Below are 22148 nucleotides of genomic sequence, written 5' to 3'. Positions count from 1 at the left end.
AATTCTAAAACCCAGCAAAAAAGATTCGATTTAGCAAAGCCGAACCAATGGTTTATTCTCTTGCATTCAAAAGCTTGGATTATAATTGATGAGCACACACACTCTGACCTGGGCTGGCTGCGGAGGTTATCTCCCCAAGTCCTTTCCTTGCCCCTGCTACCCTATTGTCTGAGGGTCTTGTGAGTCAGCTCCTGAGCAGATGCAGTTTATACCGTGACATTTTAAGGCAAAACAAAAGATTCCTTAATTCGCCTTCTGACTCATCGTGATCAAATGATTTGGGCTAATCTGAACCCTTGCTGAGGTTTTGCTTATCTGCTGTGTGGATTTAACAATCATAATGAAGTTGTGGGGTTAGCTCCTCTCTGAAAGGATTTTATGAAAGGAAATGCTTGCCCATATTCGTGTTAAAATGGATTCAATCTGCTTATTTTTGAGTCCTTATGCAAAGTCTGAGAAAATTCTACTGTTCGTTTGTGCTGATACAAGTCTAGAGGTGACGATTTCTGACATGCTTTTTGGTGAATGAGGGAATATTTCCTCAGCCTAGGATCCAGCTTCTCCAATGAAAATAAAATTTAACATACTACATTTCATACAGAGGTTGAGAGAATGTATAATGTAAATGGGAGATTTCTTTTTTCTTTTTTTTTAGAGGTAGTTAATGGTAAGAGGGTCAAAAAGTGGGATTAGGAACAGATGGTATTCTGGAGAAAAATTTACAGCAGAAAAATTCAGGACTAAAAAGTATAGTTGTTTTCAGGGTCTAAGTTTGAATTAATCACACGGCTGGTCTTTGAGATTTGAGTGAGACATATTATTATCTCTAGGAACACAAAAAAAAAATGTAGAGCCAAAATATTGAGGTTTTCTTTGTTTACTGCTGTGCTAGCCACAAGACTGCCTCAGTTCTCAACAGCAGTAATGCCAACCATGTAAATCTGAAATGCTGCTATTTCAATTTCCAAAGGAAGTTCCTCGTGCCCATGTAAACATATTGTATGTTATAAGGCCAGTTTTTCAAATGAGCTGCATTTATGTATTGTAACTTTTATGTAATGAGTTACCCTGGAAACACAATTAGGCAAATAGTGCTCGTTCTTGCAGCCTTTCCCAGCAGATAATTAATCACAATGAGAGCTGGGCCCCCAGCTACATGCAGAAGTGTATAGGGAATGTATAGGATAGTTTTTCATGGTCCAGCCTGAGATGAGCAGAGAACTCTCACTATTCAGAAAAAGCTGTTTAAAACAGTGTTTATTTCCTTTGAAAAGCACATATGATACTTTAAAGCTTCTCACATGTTATTGCCAGTATGGAGTCATCAATTAATAGTTCATAAGAAGAACATAAAAATGTAGCATGTTCTACAAGCTTCTGTTCTGAAATGGATTAATGACCTTGGGGAAGTTGTTCTTGGTTGATGTTTCCCACTGTATGCTGTATGGTCTGCATTTTTAGATGGTTTCCTTTATGGCATGTAAAGATTTCAAGCAAAAAGCAAACATGTTATTGATAAAATTTCTTTATCTTTTTTTTCTTTTTTATATAATTTAGTGGCCAGGTATTACCATAAAAGAGCCATATTTCTTGAGTTGTTTGCTATTCTGAGGATTTTATTGGAAGCAAATTGGGAGTAGGGAAGTATGGTAGAAAGCAATCCTAATTATCCAGGGTTTGGGGAAATGAATTGTGAAGAAAGACTGATCAGACATGGGCTGTTCCTTGGGAGAGGGGGCACGAGGGGGGTCCCCACAGAGTGCTAGAAGACCCTGAAAGAAATGTATTGATGTCAATAAGCAGCTTGAGATAGTGACTAATTTGAAAACAAGAGGTCATTGACTGAAACTAAGGAGGAGACAAGCAGATAAGGAATTCGGGCGGCATTTTTTCACACAATGGGTAGGTTAGGATATGGAAAAGTGAAAAAGCTGGGTCACAGAAGTACTATGCTACCAGTTTGAAAGCAGCTAGGCACATGTTTGCAAAAGGAACTTTATATACAGAGAGTAAAACCATTTCTTTTTCAGTAGCTAATCTCATGCAGCAAAGTGTTCAATTGACCAGTGGTAGTCTTTTTGGCTGTAAAGGGTACAATTTGGTAGCTGAAGTGTAGTTATTCCACAGTTTCTATAGCTGGGCCAGTTTAGTCACTTTTAAGGATAAACTCTGTTAAAGAATGAATCCATAACAGTTGCTTCTTTTATTCAGGTCGCTCCATGTACTGTCTTGTGAGAGCTTTACCACCTACATGCAATGTAAAATGAAAGTAATGTAAAATGTAGTTCTTACAATTTAATAGATTCATGTAGGCAAGCTGCTTCTGTGTCTCCTGGAAAGATAATGCGTATTTTCCAAAGGGGACTTCAAGATTTTTTTTAAGGCCAACTGAGGTGTGTTTTCATAAATGTCATTTTTGCACATCTTAACTTTGCACATCCTAAGTTTGTTCGTGTTGATTCATCGCATGGAGATAACTGCCTTTCAGGTATTTTACCAAGAGTTTCTGAAAAAGATAATAAAAGAAGCAAATTGTGTAAAACTCTATGGGAGCTGATCCTGAGGAACACCTATTAGTAGGAAGTAACAGCACATGCATAATACTTGCTCTGTATGTGCTTTGTATGTGTGTGTGTGTGTCTGCACATGCGTGTGTAAGTTGAATTTAGATGTATGCACTGGTATTTTCTAGAGTGACAATAGGTGATTATGGGATATTTTACCCCATATGGAATAGAACTCATTACCTTCCATTTCTTTAGCAATTCTTCTGTAGTAATTTAGGCATATTCATTTTACTTTTAACTTCTGGGGAGGGTGGAGGAATCTAATTGTAAAAGAGAAAAAATTCCTATAGTTTATAGAATGTGATGTGACAATACTCACACGCAGTGGAAGTGAGGAAGGATTGGTCCTCAAATTAGCATCCATTTGCATTCAGTTACAGTGAGTGGTTTCTGCATAGTTTTTCTGCATTGACCAAGGATATTAACTTAAAAACTGACATGTCGGCAGTGAATTTCTATTCCTGCAAGGCTGTTAAAATCAGTGTAAAACTTAGAAGCATTATTTTCCTGTATCATTTTTTAAAATATTAGACTGTGCCTAGGTCTTTCATCTTCAGTGTCACCCTCCTTTGGATTGTGTACTGACAAAGCCATATCACATTTGTACATTTATTACATGCAGTCTTCAAGTATTAATATAAAATGTGTAAACAAGAACACATTATGTAATGCATATATGTAATGTATACTCTGTGTGTGCATGACCGTCACAATAATTTTAATTATTTCACTTTTATTGCTTGAAGCACTCCCTTCTCCACTTACATGCTTGCTTTCCCCACTGGGTACTTCTGTTGAAGTTGGTTTTGTTTGGTTTTCTTTTTAATAAAGGTAATGAAATTTTAATTTGGGTTGTTGTTAGGTGCACAGAAGCACTTACGTATTTTGTCTGAAATTACAGACAGTTCACTGACTCAGGTGTAGGCTGGATCCATCCCTAACTACACACACATGCACACAGATTTTGTTCATCTCAAAGACTGAATAAGCTTATAATGAAAATGCCAACCTGAATACATTAATCTTTTTTTGTTTTCTTTAAAAGCTTTTCTCTTTCCATGAAAAGCATCAAAAGATCCTCCTGCCCAAGAGCAGACGTCCAGCAGCAGCAATCTGGATAACTACAAATGGAAATTTCTTTTATTTTTGTAGTTTCTACCTGATGGTCAGCTCCCTTTTTTATCTCTGATACTTAACAAGTGTTTGTAATTTAGTGGACACTTAGACAATGCAAGTTGAAGGAAGAAAATACTCTTGTTTCTTTACAAACAGCAGTTACTCATACGACACATTTTTCACTTCCATGGCCATCACTACACTATACTGCTGGTTTATCTTTTCACTGTGATTCCATGTTGCCTTTCTTTTGTGATTTCCCTCAAAATCACCAAATGTGGAGGTGAGGGAAATAGGGAAGGCTACAGACACAAAACACAGATCTCAAACACTGTAAGATTTAGCAGATTCTAGCATTTGTGAGCCCAGAAATGAAGAGCAGAAACTCAGCTCTTTTCAGCCCAGGTTCATTCCAGCTAACTTTAGACATATAAAACATCTAGTGTTAAGCATCTCACCTAACCTAGTTGTCTGGGTCTCCTCAGTCATCAAGGAGAACGATACACACCTCTGGAGGATAATTCTCAGGCAAATGAATTGCCCATCAGAGCTTACCCTCTCTCTCTTAGCTGTTGGGAGAGGAGATGACTAACTCCAATTCGAACTTCAAGGATGGCTGGAGTAGATGAGATGAGGTTGGGCCTTTGAGACTAAGCTAGTTAGTAAATATTACCATTTTGCCATTAAAACTAATGGTCAGTGAAGAAGTGGTGTTACACTCCCCCTAGTTATGACCCTTTTCTCTTTAATCAGATTGAGTTTGCCCCTCATATGGTGTGATTAAATGTTTTGCTGCGACATTAAGTACTCAATGGGGCAAACGCTCGCTGGGGCAGCTACACAAGCCTTCCTTTAGAAGCTGTCAGTGGGAAGCTGGAGGCGTGTAGGGCTTTAGGAGATGTGCAAATCTACAGCATATCTGTGCTATGTCCAGCTACATTAGACATTGGAAACAGCATGGCTGTGACAGTGTAATAGTCCATGAGTGCTGATTTACCCTCCTAACTCCCCAGAGAGCCCGCTTCTGTCTCTATACACTATGACAGACAGAAGTATAGATGGGTATGTTTGTGTATTAGGCTCCTGACAGACCTGGATCTATTTACTGTCTGTCCTTTGATCTCCATAGTTCACTGTCTATTCCCTTGCTGTGGCAAAGCTGAATGCAGAAAAGGGCCAGAAAATCCAGTAGTAAACCCAAGAAAGCCTCTTTGTCAGTCTTCACATGGGGAGGGAAGAAAGGCAGTGAAAAGCCGCTGCACACGTTTGCTTTGACCATGACGCATCAGTTTTAGACATGAGTCATGCAGCCATCACCCAAACATGACAAACACTTGTATTCTTCCTAAACACAGACACACTGTGATGAGACAGCTCGGTGTCCTCACTGGCACTGTGTTGTTTCCCCTTATTTTCTTTCTCAGGTGTATTTTTGCTGTTTCACAATATTGCAAATGAATCTTCCATTGCACTCCTGGCTGCCTGGGAATACTGAGCCATGCATGATCCCAGGCTAAAGGCTGCTGATCAGCAGCATCCTGCAAATATTAATTGGATCTTTTTCAGCTTCAAGCAACAGCAGCATAAAGAACTGTATTAGGGACTCTTCCTTCAAGATTTTAGCAAGCCAGTTTTTAATCTGAGCTAAGAAGTCTCTTTGCCCTTCAAGGCCTAATTCAAAATCTATACAATATAATAAATAAAAAAAGATGCATTAGGCAGGTAATATCTGACTAGAATGAAGCTGAATACATTCTGCTACAAAAAGAAAGGCATTTGACAGGTCATTTCTGTATTCCCCTAGTACTCCATTTTTTTCTGTTGGGATAAATGCTTATTCCCACACAGATCATCATCATTTCCTTAAGGAGAAATGGTGAAGGTGCTAAGGACCCCCCCTTAACAACTGCTCAGTATGACTCCTACCTCATATATTCAGTATTGCGATCACTTTATGATCAAGGAGAACAGAAAGAGGGCTGAGAAAGGTGCAAAGGGCATTGGAAGAAAAATAAGAGGATCTATGTAGGTCTTCACCTCTCTAGCGTCCAAGTACCCTATAATCATTAGTGGACTTGCTTTCATAACAACTCATTAGGTAGGAAAAAAAATGGTTCATTTTATAAATGATGGTGTGAAACATAGGGTGAATTTAATGATTTAGCCAAAGTGGTGCAGGAAGTCAAAGTCTCAGTCTGGAAGAGAACTGAAATCTATCTAAACATAGCCCCCTAATGACTAAGCCATCCGTTAGGATGTAACAAATTTATCGCCATTCTGCAGAGTTATAATCATGTCTTTTTGAGGATATATGCCAGTAGATCTGAAAGTTGCTCCCAACTAGAAAACTCCTTTTTAATTTAATATTTATGAGCGAAATGTATTTGTGAAACATTCACAAAGAAAACTCTTCGGTTTGGGTTAAAAAGAAACCCCCCACAAATAACTGCTTTGATGAAGTATTTAAGCATCATTTTATTTTTATAAATACACAGAAAATTCAGAGCATCTAGAATCTAAAATATTCCTTTTAAGACAGAGCTTTAATATAAAATTCTATCAGTCTCACAGAATCTACACTGCACTTTTCATTAGTACTGAATAAAATAGAACTTTTGACTTTGCTTTCAGTGTATGTTCAAGCCCATTACATAAAAATCTCAAAGATTACCTTAATTAAGCTAAAACTTCTCATGCATTTATATAACAAATGCTGATTGTTCATATAACTGAAAAAAAACCAACCCAGCACATTTTCAGATGCACAAACTCTGTAGTTTGCTGAACCTGAAAAAAACTTTTTAATGATATGCCTTCATTTTTTCTTCCCAGCTGATACATTTACAGCAGTTACCCCTCTTGACAAACATTGTCATATTCCTGTGCCATCACAGTGACAGCAGTACTGCTACAATGTGGAAGAGATCATCCTCCATGGAGTGTTTCTCGTGTGTCTTGTGTTTAGCAAAATAGGTCCCCTGCCATGGCTGGGAGAATGAGAAGAGAGGGAGGCCTTCATTATTATGGACATAAAGCTAACATTAGGTAATTCGCGGTGATTTTCAATATTGTGAGCTGCTGGTCACCTCCTGGAGCCTATTGCAGCAGAATTAGGCTGGGTCGTTATTTATTGCAGGAAAAAGGGGGAATTTACCCATGTTTTTATGACATGCTGGATACTCCACTTACACGACTGTCCAAGGGCAAACATTTTAACCCCTTGAGATCTGCTAATCAGGAGCACCAGCTGTTAAGTGCCAGCGTGCATCCTGCATTCATGCCTGCGGGGAGAGAGAGGGTTGCGAAGGATATGACCCTAAACTTCAGAAACCGCTTCTCTCCTTGGGGGCAAAATATCATTCAGCTTGCATCTTCTCTTGTTTTCTTTTAGTTTATCCAGTTAATGTTCCTGATGTGGGTTGCCGTGCACTCACTGTGAATGCTTCAAGCCTTTAGGAAGATGATAGTTAATTACTGAAGTTAAAATCTGACTTGCACTGGTGTGGAAGTGCTTTCAGAGGTATTTACTCAGCCAGCTCACTGAGCTGCTAGGGGCAGGGGAAGGCTAGCAGTATCTGGCTCACAGTGAATTACTGCAAATGCATGTTCTGTTTAAAAAAAAATAGCACATTGCACAGTCATTTCTCACAATACTGCTGGTACAATATTAGCTCAGTCTCACACTAAGTTACATTCCTATGTTCATTTAAAACAAGCAATGAAATCCATTGTGAAAAAGCCTGTCACAAACGCAACCCAAATTTATTCCCTGTAGAGTAAAATACAGTCAAAAGGTGAAAAGACAGTTCTTTATTGTTTAAATGCTTCTTCTTTTATCCCTCTCTTTAGCTTCTGAAACCAGTAGCAGACAGATATATTTTGGTGGGAAGAAAAGACAGAAAATATTGCCTTTTTGACATATTTTGTTTTCTTTTCCAAATGTCACTTGCTCTCCAGCCTAGTATTTTTAACCCTTCCTCTAGATTATTAGTTGTATGACAAAAAAGTAACGTCTGCATCTATTACTGGACTTAATAGTTTAGTAGCCTAAGCAAAACACTTCAAATAATGGGATATCCTTGGAATCAGTGGATCAAGCTCTTCCAGGTTTTGCTCTAAACCACTGCATCAAATTTAGCTTGTATGTGGGCTTTCCAGATAAGCAATATTTAAAATGCCTTAGCTGTGTGTGGATATTTTGCAGCCATCTCAGTAAGAGCATGGTTTGACCTTAATGTCCTTAGATGCAATATCCCTCTCTCCCCACGTCATGTAGCATATGCTGTATTTTTTGCCACCTGAAAAGGCTCAAAAGCATAAATAAAATGTTATTGGGCACTGTAGAATGTTATGCCATACTCTCATACTCCCAGATTAAAGAGAAAGCTCAGCATGGAAAGGAAAGTGTTGAATTTGTGTCAGATTTCAACAAAATAATTCCAAAGGGAGTTGAAAGTCCACGCTGCACTTAAACACTGAGCTCCTCTCACCTGTGAAGGCAGATTGGGTTACCTCCCTTTGTGCCTTGAAAGACTCTTTCTTTGTCTGTGACTGTCACCAGAAAACTTTCCGCAGACTATTGCACATGCCAGTGGTAGTGAGCTGAATTTACATAATACAGAAGCAGAGTAGCCTAAGCTCGAATAGAAAAAAGCCCTCATCACAAAATGAGATTTAATAGGGGACTAGCAATATATATTTAAACCCATTTATTTTAGTTACAATAAGGGAATAGATGCAGAACATGTAGAGGCCGAGGAGGAAGAGAGGCTTACTCATGTAGCAAGAGAACAAGTCATGCTGACTTTTTCCTATGCCACTGATTTAATCTCTTGTCCTGTAAATTTTCTTGTTCCTAGATGTTTTTCTTCTGAAACAGTGTCCTGTCTTTGCAGCACTAAGTTTCACTGATCTGTCTCTCTAGGCACTTATGTCCTTCCCATCACTGTAGTATCCACAGCATTCAGAGGTGGAAAAAAGGGTGTAGCAAACCAATCCACGTCTCTGCTTTGGATTGTCTCTAGCCCAATGGTACCTCAACAAGACTTGATCTGCTCTACTTTTCCTTAAAATTACCTATTGCTGAGGACATCAGAAATGCTTTTGGGTGACCTGCTGATCACAACCCATGGGCTGGGGACACTAGTCAGTAAAAACAGATGTTTTAGGGACTTTACTGACAAAACACTTCAGAACAAGCTTCCCATTAAGCATACTAGCCCACTAGTACTGTTCTTATGTTCCAGTGCATGCATATGCTTTGGTGTTTTGCTAAAGTAGGATTTTTAATCAAGTGTTGTTCATACTATTAGTCATGTCAAAAAAGCAAACATCAGTTCACTAGTAAATGCCTGCAATCTGTATCACAAAAATGGAGGAATTAACTCTTTCAAAGGTAAATTCAGAAGCCTGTCTAGCCATTAAAGAGTGTAACTAGGTCTTTTTGTGAACCTTTTCTGTTTTTGTCCTGAGGCTAGAGTATTTTCAAATAAATTTCAATAGAAATAAATTTTCAATAGAATTTTCAAATAAAGATCGTCCCTCACTGGTGGGGGGACATACATGTTCACAGTCATGGGTACTTGAGCCTGCGATGCAGTGGGAGGATCTCTGGGTTCATCCTTGCAGCATACACCTTGGAAGCTCAGGACTGTGGTTAACCTTGTCCATGGATGGCAGTGTCTTAAATATTTCTCATATCTTAATTTCTGAAAGGAAAATTCCTCTTACTTTGAACCAAGATGCTACTGGAATATGCTACGTTTATTTCCTGGTTATCAAATGAGGCTACGAGTGAGCCTGTAAAGCATGTGCAGTACTCACGTAGCTCTGCTTCCATCCACAGCTGTGGTGGAACAGGAAAATCCCACCTAATTGCACATGTATGTGTGAGATTAAACACGGAAGAGAGCTACTGTGTTACACCAGTGTTAGGGTTTGTGCAGAGGGTACCTTTACTGATGCTTTCCAGATGAATTGCCACTGGAAAACCTGCAACAGATCTAAGGTATAATTACTGTCACTGTTATCAGACTTTACAGCATACGTAAGTATTTATTGCTCTGCTCTGTTGTAAGGAGATTTGGGGGGTTTTCATTTTAAAATAAAACCTTCTATTTTTTTTCAAAGCTCATCCCTGTAAATCCCAGGGAGGGGTGGGGAGCAAAAGCCATACAATGCCCCAACCCATGGTAATTAGCAAAACTATCTGTCAGACACCATTTCTAAGTCGTCACTGTTATATTTACTGAATGAATTCATTCCATTTCTGATACAGCTGAAGAACATATTTTCATTGATTTGAAGAATACATTCCAAATCAATTATTCTTGTAGGGCTGATGTTATTTTTAAATAAAATTTCGTATCTTTTATCAAGAAAACCAGATGAAATCATTCACTGTTTGTTCCTTTCCTGAATTTTTTAAAAGATGGTGCTGAGCTATAAAGTTGAGTTGGGTATATGAGGTGCATGATGTTTACATTGATAGGAATCTAACTACAGGTAGACAAGCCCTCAAATTACAAGAGTTGTAGGAAGAGTGGTAAGTGTTGAGTACAAGTCTCCAAATTCAGTCCTGGGAACTGAACTAGTATATATTCTAGGTGTGTACAAGCTACATTGCAGCAGCAATGCTTTAGGTGCATGGCCCACAAGCTGGCCACTGAGAGCCCTGTGAATATTTGGGGATATTTAAATGCCTCCAGAAGGAAGTCCCAAATTGGCACAGGCTGGCACAGGAAATTCGTAGGACCAGGCAATGGGAAGTGGTTGTCAAATCTTTTCCAGAGCACACCACAGAGTATCCTTTAAAATAGAGCAGAGTCCAGAATTGTAGCCAATCCATGCCCTTGATGAACCATCCAATGATGAAAGTGAATGCACAAAAGAGGAGAGACCTGAGGTCAACACCTTTCCAAGCTCCTGAAGCTATGGGCCCACATCAGCCCTAGGAGAATGAACAGCCAGCCAGGGCAGTAGGGCATAGTGGAGCAGAGATGGGGTAGTTAAACTTGGGTTAGGATGACCCTCTGCCCATCTGCCTGGTGCTTTGGTACCATGAGATGTTCTTGCAAGATGCAGAAGGGAGCAGATACAAGAGAGCCAAATTCTGAGGGTGAACTTTTCACCTCAAAGGATTTCCAGCCAGGCTTCTACTCTTGAAGCTCATGCAGAAAGGACCAAAATCCTGATGTTCCCTTGATCCCTTCATAAAACATCAGATTCGGCACTTAAGGAAAAAGAGGAGGGTGGTCTTGAAATATCTTTCACTGGAGGAAACTGAGGAGGAAATCAGCATCTCCCTGTCCCCTTCAGTTCTCTAGTCTTTGTGGATTATGAGAAAGGCGTGAGGGACAAGGACTTGCTTTGATGTCCATAGTTCATGTACTAAACGAAAGCTCCTCCATGTGCATGGGGCAGGGAGCCAGTCCCACAGCAGTCAGGCTGGCTGTGCCTATTTCTCATGTCCTGGTGTTGCCGATGGCTACAGGGCAGCCATGTCCTGACACCTGGAGTAGAACCAAAAGAAAATGCCATAGACTGGCCAGGTGAAACAGAGACCACACACAAAGCTGGCCTGACAGGTCCTGAACTAGGAAGCCACAGACAGGTTTTCTGGATGTCAGCTGCAGATGACAAAAGGTCACCTAAATCTTGTTTTTACAGCATTAATCTTTATGTGGTTCAGGCCCTTAATTCAGTGCATACTCTTAGAAGTGACCAGGGGACACTCAGTGGCATTGCCATGACAGACCCTTAAGTTCCACAAAATATATTCTGCTTTAGGTGCAGAGACATTTTTAAGAATTTGTTTTTCTCTGGCTTCTCTTGAATTAATGTTAGTAAAAGGCACCCCAACCTCTTATTTTTCTATATGAAGACAAAAATTGCAGCTGCCTGCCAAGTCTGCTGAGAGATGGATGTAATAATTTTCAATTGGACTGTTAGCCCAAAGGGAACCTGATAGCAAGAGATTGACAGATGCAGCATGGATTATCTTGTGCTCTGAACTCAGCCCAATTTGTGGTTTGTTGCAGGTGCTAAAGAGATTGATATTGCTGCTACCCTGGAGCACTTGAGGGACCAGAGACCGGGCATGGTCCAGACAAAGGTACTGTCAATAAATCCACTGGGATTTTAAATACATTAAAGGTCTTTCACAGTAGTTATTTCATGACAGAAGAGAGAGGGTATGACCTAATTTAACGCAGGTCGCTTGCTGATTACTCTGTTTGGCTCCCTACCAACTGAGGTTTATTTATGCTGAAGATTTATCTAGGTTACTTTCTTTGGTGTTTACTGTTCTTTCTTGTAACATCTCCAGCATCTATCTTGATTACCATATATGAAGGACAGTCGAGACAACAATCTATAGCCTGCTAAGGAAAATGTGCATTTGAAAGAATGTTCTTGCTTTCATCCTGAACTATGGATTATTTTCTTAGAGTATCTGTGCTTAACAGTGCATGTAATTTTTTTTTTTTTTTAAAGCTTCCACTCATTAAAGAGAATATAACTGCTGCATTTGATTTTTTTTTTTCTGGAAAAAAGAACCCAAAAGTTTGGGGTTAAAAGAAATAAAGTTTTGCAGGGAATCAAGTAAATTTTAGTATCTTTGAACAGAAGAGCTTGCATCATGCCTTGTCCTTTATGGATGTAACACGATAACTATATTTTTACCCTTTGGTGAGATGAATTCCTTACTCTATAATTTGTGTAAGTTGTAATAGTTTTGACATTTTTCCACAATGCAAAACTTTTAAACATAGTAGCTGATGGTGCAGTTGTAGTCCCTTAAATTAGAAATGAAAGTTTCTATGATTAACAATTCCAGTGATGTATGGAATGATATTCTGGGATATTTGCTGCAAATTAAGAGCTGCAAATATGACAATTAAGAAACTCTTTCATGCCATGGAGATGAAATAAATCTGTTTATGGCCTTATAAGATATCAAATGATAGTCATAGTCCCAAACTGAGTAACAAGAGCAATGTGACAGCACTGTATCTTGGCTGGGCTGAAACTGATAGGAAATTCTGCAGTGTTTAGGGAGTTGAAATTGCTGAGGGGCAAAGGTGAAATAAATGTGTGCTGCAGGAGTCATTGGTTCATAACTTTTCCTGAATCTCTTCCCAATCATGTTATTTCCCACTAATACTATGGAAAATACTGCTGAAGAACAGCTTGGGGAACGTTAATTATTATTTGCCAATTAAGTAAGTGCATGAAAAATAAAGATGAGCCAGTCAAAACTAACTAATCTTTATCTGCAAGTAAGACATAAAATTGCACAAGTCTTTCTTCTGCTTTGATTATTCAGACTGGGAAAAAAGGCAAATAGCACACAGTATCCAGTGTTATATATATTTACTTTGAGGTAAGATGCAAGTCCTGGACTACTCTGCAAATGCATTCAAAGTATGTAGCAGCTCTGTGGCAACATAGAGCTCTGGTTCCAGTTTCCTTCTCAAGGCAGAGGAATTACGGCTTGTTGCCTTCAACAGAAGAAAAAACATCACTCCAGAACCAAAGAATGAGGTTATGTGAACAATTTCTCCTACTTAGCTCAGCAATAGTTACCTGAGTTCCATGAAAATCTCCCTCAAGACATGTTTATTCCCTCCAAACATTTGTCTGGAAGAGCTCCAGAAAACAAATGTATCCTGTGTTTTCATCCAGGATGAAAAATTTTCTTAGGATATTGCTTATCTCTCCTCTTGCTCCTTCTTCCATCATTGTCATTTTCTCAAAACCACCCAAATCACTTATTCAAGCTAATGTCTTGCAAATTATAAATATCTGGTTACATGCTAGCAATGCACGATCCCCTGAGAATTTTTCTGATGGATTTAAACAAACCCCTGTGCTTTCCCAACTGAATACAAATGAGGAGTATTAGACTCTTGGAGTAATTTAAAACGATGGATTAAAAGTCAGGTTAGAAATGCCAATTACAGGATATCCCTAGGCAAAATAAACACTAACTTCCTTCAGCAATGTTATTGTGTTTCCAGCAGGCAGCGCTCCACCTTTCCAATAGGCATAGGAAGGATTTGTTTGCAGCATTTTGTCTTCTGGAAGGGATCTTTAATTCAAAAGCACGGTATATAATAAATTGTAATGAAATTATCATAACGACATTCTGCAGTTCTGAGAAGCATAATTGAGGGTTTGTGGGTTTGTTGTTTTTTTTGCAGGGGAATCATAAAATAGAATTGATATGCCACATGTGAGAGGAAAAAGTAATGAAGGAGGAAGTGTATTCTCTGTGATGGGAAAAATATATATTTCCTTTTTTTCCTGTCTCCTATATCCTCTCACAATCTGTGATATTAGATAGATTCCTTACTGTGTTGTATATGCTACATGGACTCACTTTGTTTTCCTGGGAATTTTTATCCGTAGACTTAATGAAACATAGCCATAGCTATGTTTTATTAAGTATATTCTTGTCACCTCTGCATTATAGGTGAACTGACACCACAGAATGTCTGTCCAGCTCTGTTTTCTAGGCAAAGCTGGGATGTTAAAATTCATCTCCAGAGAGTCCTTGTATCTGCAAATAGAATATGTGAATGGCAGTGTAGCTGTACAAAACAAACAAACCGAGCTCCTTTTAAAATTACTGACATTAATTGTCTCTAACTGCAGCTGTCCTCATGGAGAAGTATGGAAGGTGTGGAAAGGCTTTTTCTGGGAGGGTAGTGATGCACATCAATGGAAGCTGCACTCCCTGCCTTTCACCTGGGTGTGCTATGCAGAAGGATGGAGGGGGAAGAGCTCAGCTGCACCATCCTTGACAGGCCATGTGCCCACACATCTCATGTCTGCTCTACTGTCCCCTTTACTGCAGTCAGTTTTGAGCTCTGGCTGTGCAGATTACACTTTGTAAATTGTTTTGCCTCAGTCATTAAGGTCACACCTCCTGTTGCTGAGTCCTTGGGCGAGGCAGACACTCTTCCTTAGGCTTTCTGAGCTGGTACAAGCACCCAGTTTGGTTCTCCCCAGCATGTCCAGTATATGCCCTCTCTGACCCTGCTGCTCTCCAGCTTCTCTCACACACTCATTGTGCCCCAGTTAAAATACAACTGATGCTCCTGGATGGCCCCCAGCATTCCCAGGATTTCCTTTAATTGCAGAGACCTTAGACAATGCAGGGAGCCATAGGCAGTCATGTACACCATTTTCAGTGCCTACTGATGATGAGTCCTGCTCTTTAGGGTGAATTGATTAAAAGCTGTTGGCTGCAGTCCAGCAAGTGTATATGGATGCCACTTTGACAGCACCAAGCAGACAGCAAAATTCTTGAATGGCAGTGTCGCTGAGAAATTATTCTGAGTTTTGTTCTGCTTTTTCTGCTCTGGCACTGCGCCCATCACTGCTTCTCTGAAGCATCTCCACATGGGAGATGACTGCATAAGACAAGGCAGAGAAGACTGGCACTGGATTGCAGGAATTAAGAGTCAGCTGCCTTTCTGAACTATGAGCTGTACATCTGTAGTTTGTTCTTTCATCCTTCCTGTAGATTTCTTCAGTAAAGTGAAACACTGCGGAACATTAATGCTATTGGCCCAGTGATTACTTTTGGGGGTGGCTGTATTCTGTAGCCATCCCACACAGCCCCTGGTAGCCCTAACTGAGGGGCTGGAGGTGCAGACCACCTATTTTCTAATGGGAGACACAGATAGTATCCCAGCAGTAATCTTGGGATGCTTTGCAGGGTACATCTCAAACCTGCATCCTAGGAGTCGATTCCTCAGCAGCTCTTGACCCCAGCTGGCTTACACTCTTGGAGTACTTCCAGAAAATCCAGAAATTTCTCCACAGTTCTGGTGTCTTTGAATTACCTGTATTTTGAGAAAACTTTCCACTGAAAAGTCTCCAACTCCAAATCACCCTGTCAGACATTTCAGTAAGCTAAATTACTAAGAAAAAATTACTTGCTTGGAAAATATAACACCTGTTAACCTTGAGGATTTAAAACTCCTTTGCCCTTCTGTAGGACTACACAGTTCAGGAGTGTGTTAGGTTTGCACTTAGAAGAAGTCGCCGTTCATGGCTGTGTCCTTCACACCTCTGCCAACCCAGCACAGAAGCATCTTAAGCATTTTGATGTTGAGGTTACTGTACATTAATAGCAGAGAAAAGCCTTCCCAAGCATTTCTTATTTAGGAGTGGTCTTAACAAAATTGAGTAATTCGTGGGTGTGGAAAGGACATTAAAAGGAGAGGCTTAAAAAGATCAATGACAGGTAAGCCAAAAAAGCAGATATTGTTCTATAAAATAGATATCAGGGGAGGAGATATTTATTCTAGATTCTTTCAACTAGAAACAGTCCTGAGAAAAACCAGTCTCTGCTTTACAGCATCTCACTTACTTCATATTTCAGTTATGTTACTGAGTTCCCATCTCTGTGTCAGAAGGAAATGGCTGGTGATCAGCTACTCCCAAACCCTTCTGACCATGCAGCAGCAATACATCATTGTGTCCCAATAGCTTGGGTTCTGCTACTAACATTTTTCTCCATTAAAATTACTCCGGCTTCGAGATGCTGTCAAACATGTTATATGACATCAATAATCCCAGAACATTTTGTTCCTTTCCATGGTACTGTACAGTTCATCCTGCATATTCATATTTTTAACAATGTCTTGAGGACATTCAGCTGCTTCTGGAAAGTGTTTTGTTTTATTATTCAGGGTGTGTGTTTGTTCTCTCCACAGGAGCAGTTTGAGTTTGCTCTGACAGCAGTTGCAGAGGAAGTGAATGCAATACTCAAGGCCCTTCCCCAGTGAGCAGCTCAGTCTCCCGAAGGTTCCTGCATCCCTTGTTTTCCTCATCCTCAGTCCCTGTGAATGTTCTTGGAAACCGTGACCTGACCTTAACTGTGTATCTTCTGTTGTAACCACATAGTGATAGGGTTCTAACCAACTCCTTTAGCTGGTGAAAGTTCAACAGTTAAAATGTGTATTCTGTTTTTTGGGGTTTTAAACAATTTTTTAAAAGTACATCAAAGCCTCGGATTAAGTGACAGAACAATCCATGTAATTCCTCCCACATCCTCGAAGCCCTGAATGTCACACTTTGAAAGCACACATTCATGTTCTTAATAGCAAATATACAATATTGTGGGTAATTAGTGCAGTCAATATAGTCTCAGAAAACAGTGTTCTGTTATATTTTGTAACTTCTCAAAGGCTGAATAAGCGTGAGGGCCTGAAGAGGATGGTGATTGTTCTCATACAGTGCCAAGCTAGAGCATGAAACAGTGCTGTGGGTGTGAGCAAACACAGGTCCAGGCTCTGACAAGGAGAGCTTGCACCTTCTCATGCCAGGCTTTGGCAAGCAAATGTTTTCTTAACTGTTGTTTACTTTTCAGCTTTGTGCCATGAGAGGAAGAAAATCTGAACTATAAGTAAAACAGGCTTGCACGGTTGTTGCAACTGGGGAGAAAACAAGTTGGTCACATTAATGGGAAGCCAGGGCATAATGAGCACCACTCTGACCATGTACCTGGCGCTGACAGCACAGAAAAGGAGAGCACAGACTCCCCTCAGGTGATGGGAAAGGTCCTGTCAGCAGTCAGGTAACTGTCCAGAGCTGTTATAGAAAGAGATTGTTGGTTTTATGGGATTACTGAGGAAGAAAATGGGATTCTCCTCTTTATATTTTTGCATTTCCCTCTGTAAAGCTCTGCTGTGCCATCCTTTTTAGCCAGGAAAGTGTACTTCTGTAAAAGCCTGGCTGAAGAAGAACTCTCCAATCTGCATTTTATGACTCTCATCGAGTTTGTCTGATCCAGGCATTTGTTGCAGCTTTCTGCAGAGGCTCTGCTCACTCATTTTTCTGAAAGACACCTATTTGAACTGAGCATGAAGGGGTATAGCAGCACAAATGTTGAATTTCAGAGATTCATGTATTCTCAAAATCCTAATGCCTACTGTTGCAAAGTAATGCTAAAATATGTCTGTAAATGGTTTGGATATGCAATCTTGCTTCTGTGAATTCACAGGTTTTGTTGTGGTACTCTTCTAAAGGAATTGACATTATTGATAGAAAGTACTCTGATATGTTTGAATGAAGGGCCTGAGAGTAAAATTACTGAAGGTACCTAAGTGATCTAGGCTCTTAATTTCATTTTCAAAAGTGAATACTTGGATGCTTTTTCATATGCTATCTTACATCTCTGTGACTAAAGAATCTGGGGTGCTTCTTTCCCAAAATCTTATGAGTGTTGTGTGCTTGAAACCATGTTAGGCTAGTTGTTTAACTTCAGCACTTGAAAATATATAATTGAATTTAATTTGGGAAGGGGAGCTTTTATAAACTTCTAATCAGTGAAATGTTAAAAATAACAGTATCACAGAGTTTTGCTGGCACAGATGTGATGAGCATCAATCAAAATCAACCATGTTGCAATTTTGTGTTGTAGGTGTGGATATTGGTGATTTCTTCTTTTTAGCAATTAAAGAGTTACTAAAAAAAAACAAAACAAAAAAAAGCAGAAGGCTTGTTACTTTTTGCCATACATTTTTGTATGCTTTACTTGATATATGCTGTTGCTTAATTTGTGCATCCCATTACTATAGCAGTGCAGAGCAGTTACTGCAGATGCCATCATCCTCTTAAGTACACATACTGTACATTAAGCCACATGTTTATTTTATGGCCTAAGCATTTTAGAGCTTTCCTAGCAATAACTAAAAAAACTAATGGAGTATAAATGAGAAAATTGCCTTTTTCATTTGATAATTTAGGTTTAACAGGATTCTTTTATTACTTTAGCTAACACAAAATTGGAGATCAGGGCAGATGAGATCAGTTTGAGCCGTATCAGCAAGTGTTTGAAGTAGATTTACTGTGAGCCACGTACTGCAGCTTTCTGAAAATACAGGTAGTTGTATGCAAACAAACTGTCCAAAGAATCAAAATTGGGGCATCCTAAGCCAAGCCCTCTGATTAATGGGTGAAATTATTTCCCAGTGTGAGATGCTGTGCCATCACCCACTGCCAATGGGCTAATGGGGTTTTACCACAGATTTCTGCCCTGGGATTCATTAGTGTTTGCCTTCTGACTGTCCCTGTGCATACCACAAATATGACTGACGAGCCTTTCGTTGCACTTCAGGAATATTTTTTAATTGTTCTTTTGCAAATATTTGCATTTCATAATAGCAATTTCAGGGTGATCCCTATTAATTCACAAGCAGCTAAGTGTGGGACTTCATGCTTCAGAGTTTATTTAGCGTAGATTAGAGGGCATTAATCTTCCCCAAGGCTAATGGGGCAGGAATGTGTTGTTTTATTCATCCTTGTAGACCAGTTTACACAACAGAAAGATGCAGTCTTACTCAGAGGGTTAGAGTATCCCCCACTGACCGTCATCGACAATCCTGTTATTTCAGCCATGTTTTGTACAGTTCTTCCACAAAGAGGTGCAAGGCTTATTCTGTTGACTGTAAACAACCACACAGAATATTTCATCTGTGCATAGCACACTGTTCACACCCCTCAATAAAGCCCTGTTTCTGGGGGTGATAATTTACTGCAGGGTCAATTAGTGAAACACAGGTTTCTGTTGCACCAGGGCGATCTAGAGGGGTCTGACTGTCCATTTCCCAGGAAGAGGCCAAAGCCATGGATGAAGCCACAGAGATGGATTTGCCATGCAGGGCAGGTATTTCTTTTCACTGCAGTTAACTTAATCCTTGTGGTCTGGCAAAGGATGTTATTTAGGCCAACCCCATGTCATTTGCACGGGACGCGGGATGCACCCCATGTTCACTATCAGGTTGAGTTGAGCTTCTGCCTGAAGACCAGGATCACCTGAGAGCTCAAAGTCAAATGAGACCCACCATCCTTCTCTGTTCAATTCTCTGCTGATCTTTAGTAAACTCATTGCAATTGAAGCTGGGGCTGGTGCCTGACGTGTGTCCACAAACAGCGTGTGTTTAATAGTAACAATCCTCACGTTCTTGATAAAGACAAATGAAGTGTACAGGTTCTGTTTGTGTGGTTGAATCTTCAAATGACATTTTAGGGGGTGACCTGCAGGAGGGAAATTTAACCCCACTGCTCAAAGTTTTCTTCCTCCCTGATCAGAGAGAGAAAGCCCTGTTTTCCCACAGGCAGCACACGCAGCTGCTGTCCCTGGGCAGGGCAGGGACCAGGGCAGACGCCCTGCTGACGCAGTTAGTGTGTCCAGATAGGAGCGACAGAAAGGTGGTTGTCACCAGAGTTGATAGTTCACAGGAGTAAAAGCACAGTTGCTCTCTCCAGCCTTTGCCCTTCCCATAACATGGGCTGGGAATTAGAGGGATGGAGGGGCAAGACAGCACCATTCCCCAAATCCTAGATCCCTGAGGTTCAGCCTGAGGCATAGGGCTGAACAACAGTGTGGGGTTTGCTGTTGGCTTCAGGTGTTTCAGGTGTGAGCTATAACCATTGCTGTTAGCCACTGCCATGGGACCTGCTGCAGCCCAGGTAACTCCCAGCCCAGTGGAAATCCTTGGCCAGGAATGAATTTCAGCAGAAAATCACAAATCCAAATCTCAATCCAGTAGCAAAACAAGCCAGATTATTTTTATAGAAGCTACTAAATGTTTAACACATTTCAAAATATTTTTAGAATCTACACCCATGACTAAACCTTGTCCCTGTCTCCAGCATGCATGCAGAACCAATCCCCATCCATCCCCAGGGGAATGACAGCTATAGTACCTGTAAGGAGTTCATGCTTTATTAGTCAAGTGGAACATTAATAAAACCTGGCCCACTTCATAATTTCCAGAATAGTCATTAATTAAAAAAACTGTTTATTGGAACAGAAAACAAGTATTTGATTAGCTTTGTTACAGAACAATAGCTCTCCTCATTTTTATTCTGCATATTTTTTCTTTCTTTAGAAAATTCTCTTAAGAAGCATTTGAGATAATTCGCTTTTTAAAACTGTACAGTTTCTATGGTTTTGCTTTTTAAATGAGAGTACACTTTGTAGATTTGATTATTCTATTTTTCTGTTAATATTACATTGGGCATTACGAAAGCATTCCCCACCACAGTGAAAAGAAAGTGATCCTGTTGGTTTATTGTAAAAGAAAAAAAAATAATTAAAACAAAATTGCAGAGCTGTGGCATACTCAATCCAATTCGAGCATGACTCTTTACTACTCTTCATTTACCACATGAGAAAAAAAATAAAGTTACACCAGCAAGATTTCATTTGAAGCTGTTCATGCATGCTGTTTGTACCGTATTTGATGGCATAATATTGTTTTGTTTACAACTTTTTCTTTCTTGTCATTCTATTATATTCTTTATATGTATATAGTTAAAAAAAAATATACAAAGTATTTTGTTCTACCTCTGTAAAAATCATACTTGTGAATAAAGTCACATTGTCTGTGGAGTATGGTATTGTGAATACAGCATTAACAGCTGGTGCTTTGCTTTTATTTGGGGGGTGGGAGCTGTGCCGATGTCTCTTGCTGGAGGGGTGGGGTCTGCCTACCCAAGGTGGGAACAGGAGGCTCACAGGTAGGGGCAGAAATGCCCTATTGATGGCTTGGATATGCACATTTAATCTGCTCTGAGAAGAGATTTCAGCCAGCTCAGGCTCAGGAGTGTGGCCTGTAAATATTGCACCTTACAGGGTTTTGATTGAGACAGATTCCTGTGTTCAGGCCAAAAGTGAAGCAAGCAAAAGAATTACTAAGTTACAGGGACCCTCCTTGTACTGCCAGGAAGTGGAAAAAATCACCTGGAGCCTGTGTCACAGAGTGTACAAGTTAACAAGCAGATTAAATGGTACCTGTTTTCAGGAAAATTAAAGACAGGAAAATATTTTTCGGAAGGAAAGGCTGGTGGATAAGACCATCACAAAAGGGCCAAGGATTTATAGTTTTAAAATAGTAGAAGTTCATAGAAATATTTGAACAGGTAACGGAAACTTCTCACTATATTAAATAAGGTTAAGAGAAATAAAGTATAAGGTTACCACACAAGCACAGAATACAAAAAAGTATTGGGGGGGATTCCTGGGGGATAGAAAATCATTTTCCCATAAGCACTGTCCATTATGTGAAGGTTTGGATCTTCCCATGAAATACCTACTGTTAGCTGTCAGAGCAGTCTTTGGGTTTAGACAGCCCTGGCATGGCAGTTTTCATGGTCCTGTGTTAAAATTTTACTTGTGTTTTTGAAGAAGACTTAAAATGTGTTTGCCACTTACCTAGAAATCACTAGAAAAATGTAAACAGAAATATGAAACCATCTTGGTCCAGCACCCTTCCTTTCCATCAGAAGAATCACATTTTACATTCTTTAACAACCTTGGTTATGTAGTTGCATGTTTTAATATCTGTGCCTTTCTCAGTGTAAGAAGGTGACTTTCATCTTGGAAGCAAAATATATGCACCATTACAGCTATTTTCCTGTTGGTGTAATTTAGGAGGTCTTTCA

The 22148-nt window shown here is 39.8% G+C and overlaps 1 protein-coding gene across 3 annotated transcripts in view; it reads left to right on the top strand.

Annotated features, from left to right (window-relative positions):
• PTPRN2 (protein tyrosine phosphatase receptor type N2) overlaps positions 1 to 21122 on the top strand; it is a 651283-nt gene extending 630161 nt beyond the window's left edge. For all 3 annotated transcript variants that reach the window (XM_039548283.1, XM_039548281.1, XM_039548282.1), the window contains 2 exons: positions 11723 to 11796; positions 16412 to 21122. In XM_039548283.1, coding sequence (XP_039404217.1) covers positions 11723 to 11796; positions 16412 to 16483 — 146 coding nt within the window. In that variant the 3' untranslated portion in view covers positions 16484 to 21122. The remainder of the gene's footprint in view (positions 1 to 11722; positions 11797 to 16411) is intronic.
• Positions 21123 to 22148: the final 1026 nt, after the last annotated feature.

The sequence above is a fragment of the Corvus cornix genome, chromosome 2 (genome assembly GCF_000738735.6).
Source record: "Corvus cornix cornix isolate S_Up_H32 chromosome 2, ASM73873v5, whole genome shotgun sequence".
Taxonomy (NCBI): domain Eukaryota; kingdom Metazoa; phylum Chordata; class Aves; order Passeriformes; family Corvidae; genus Corvus; species Corvus cornix.
This window is presented reverse-complemented; position numbering and strand designations above follow the sequence as displayed.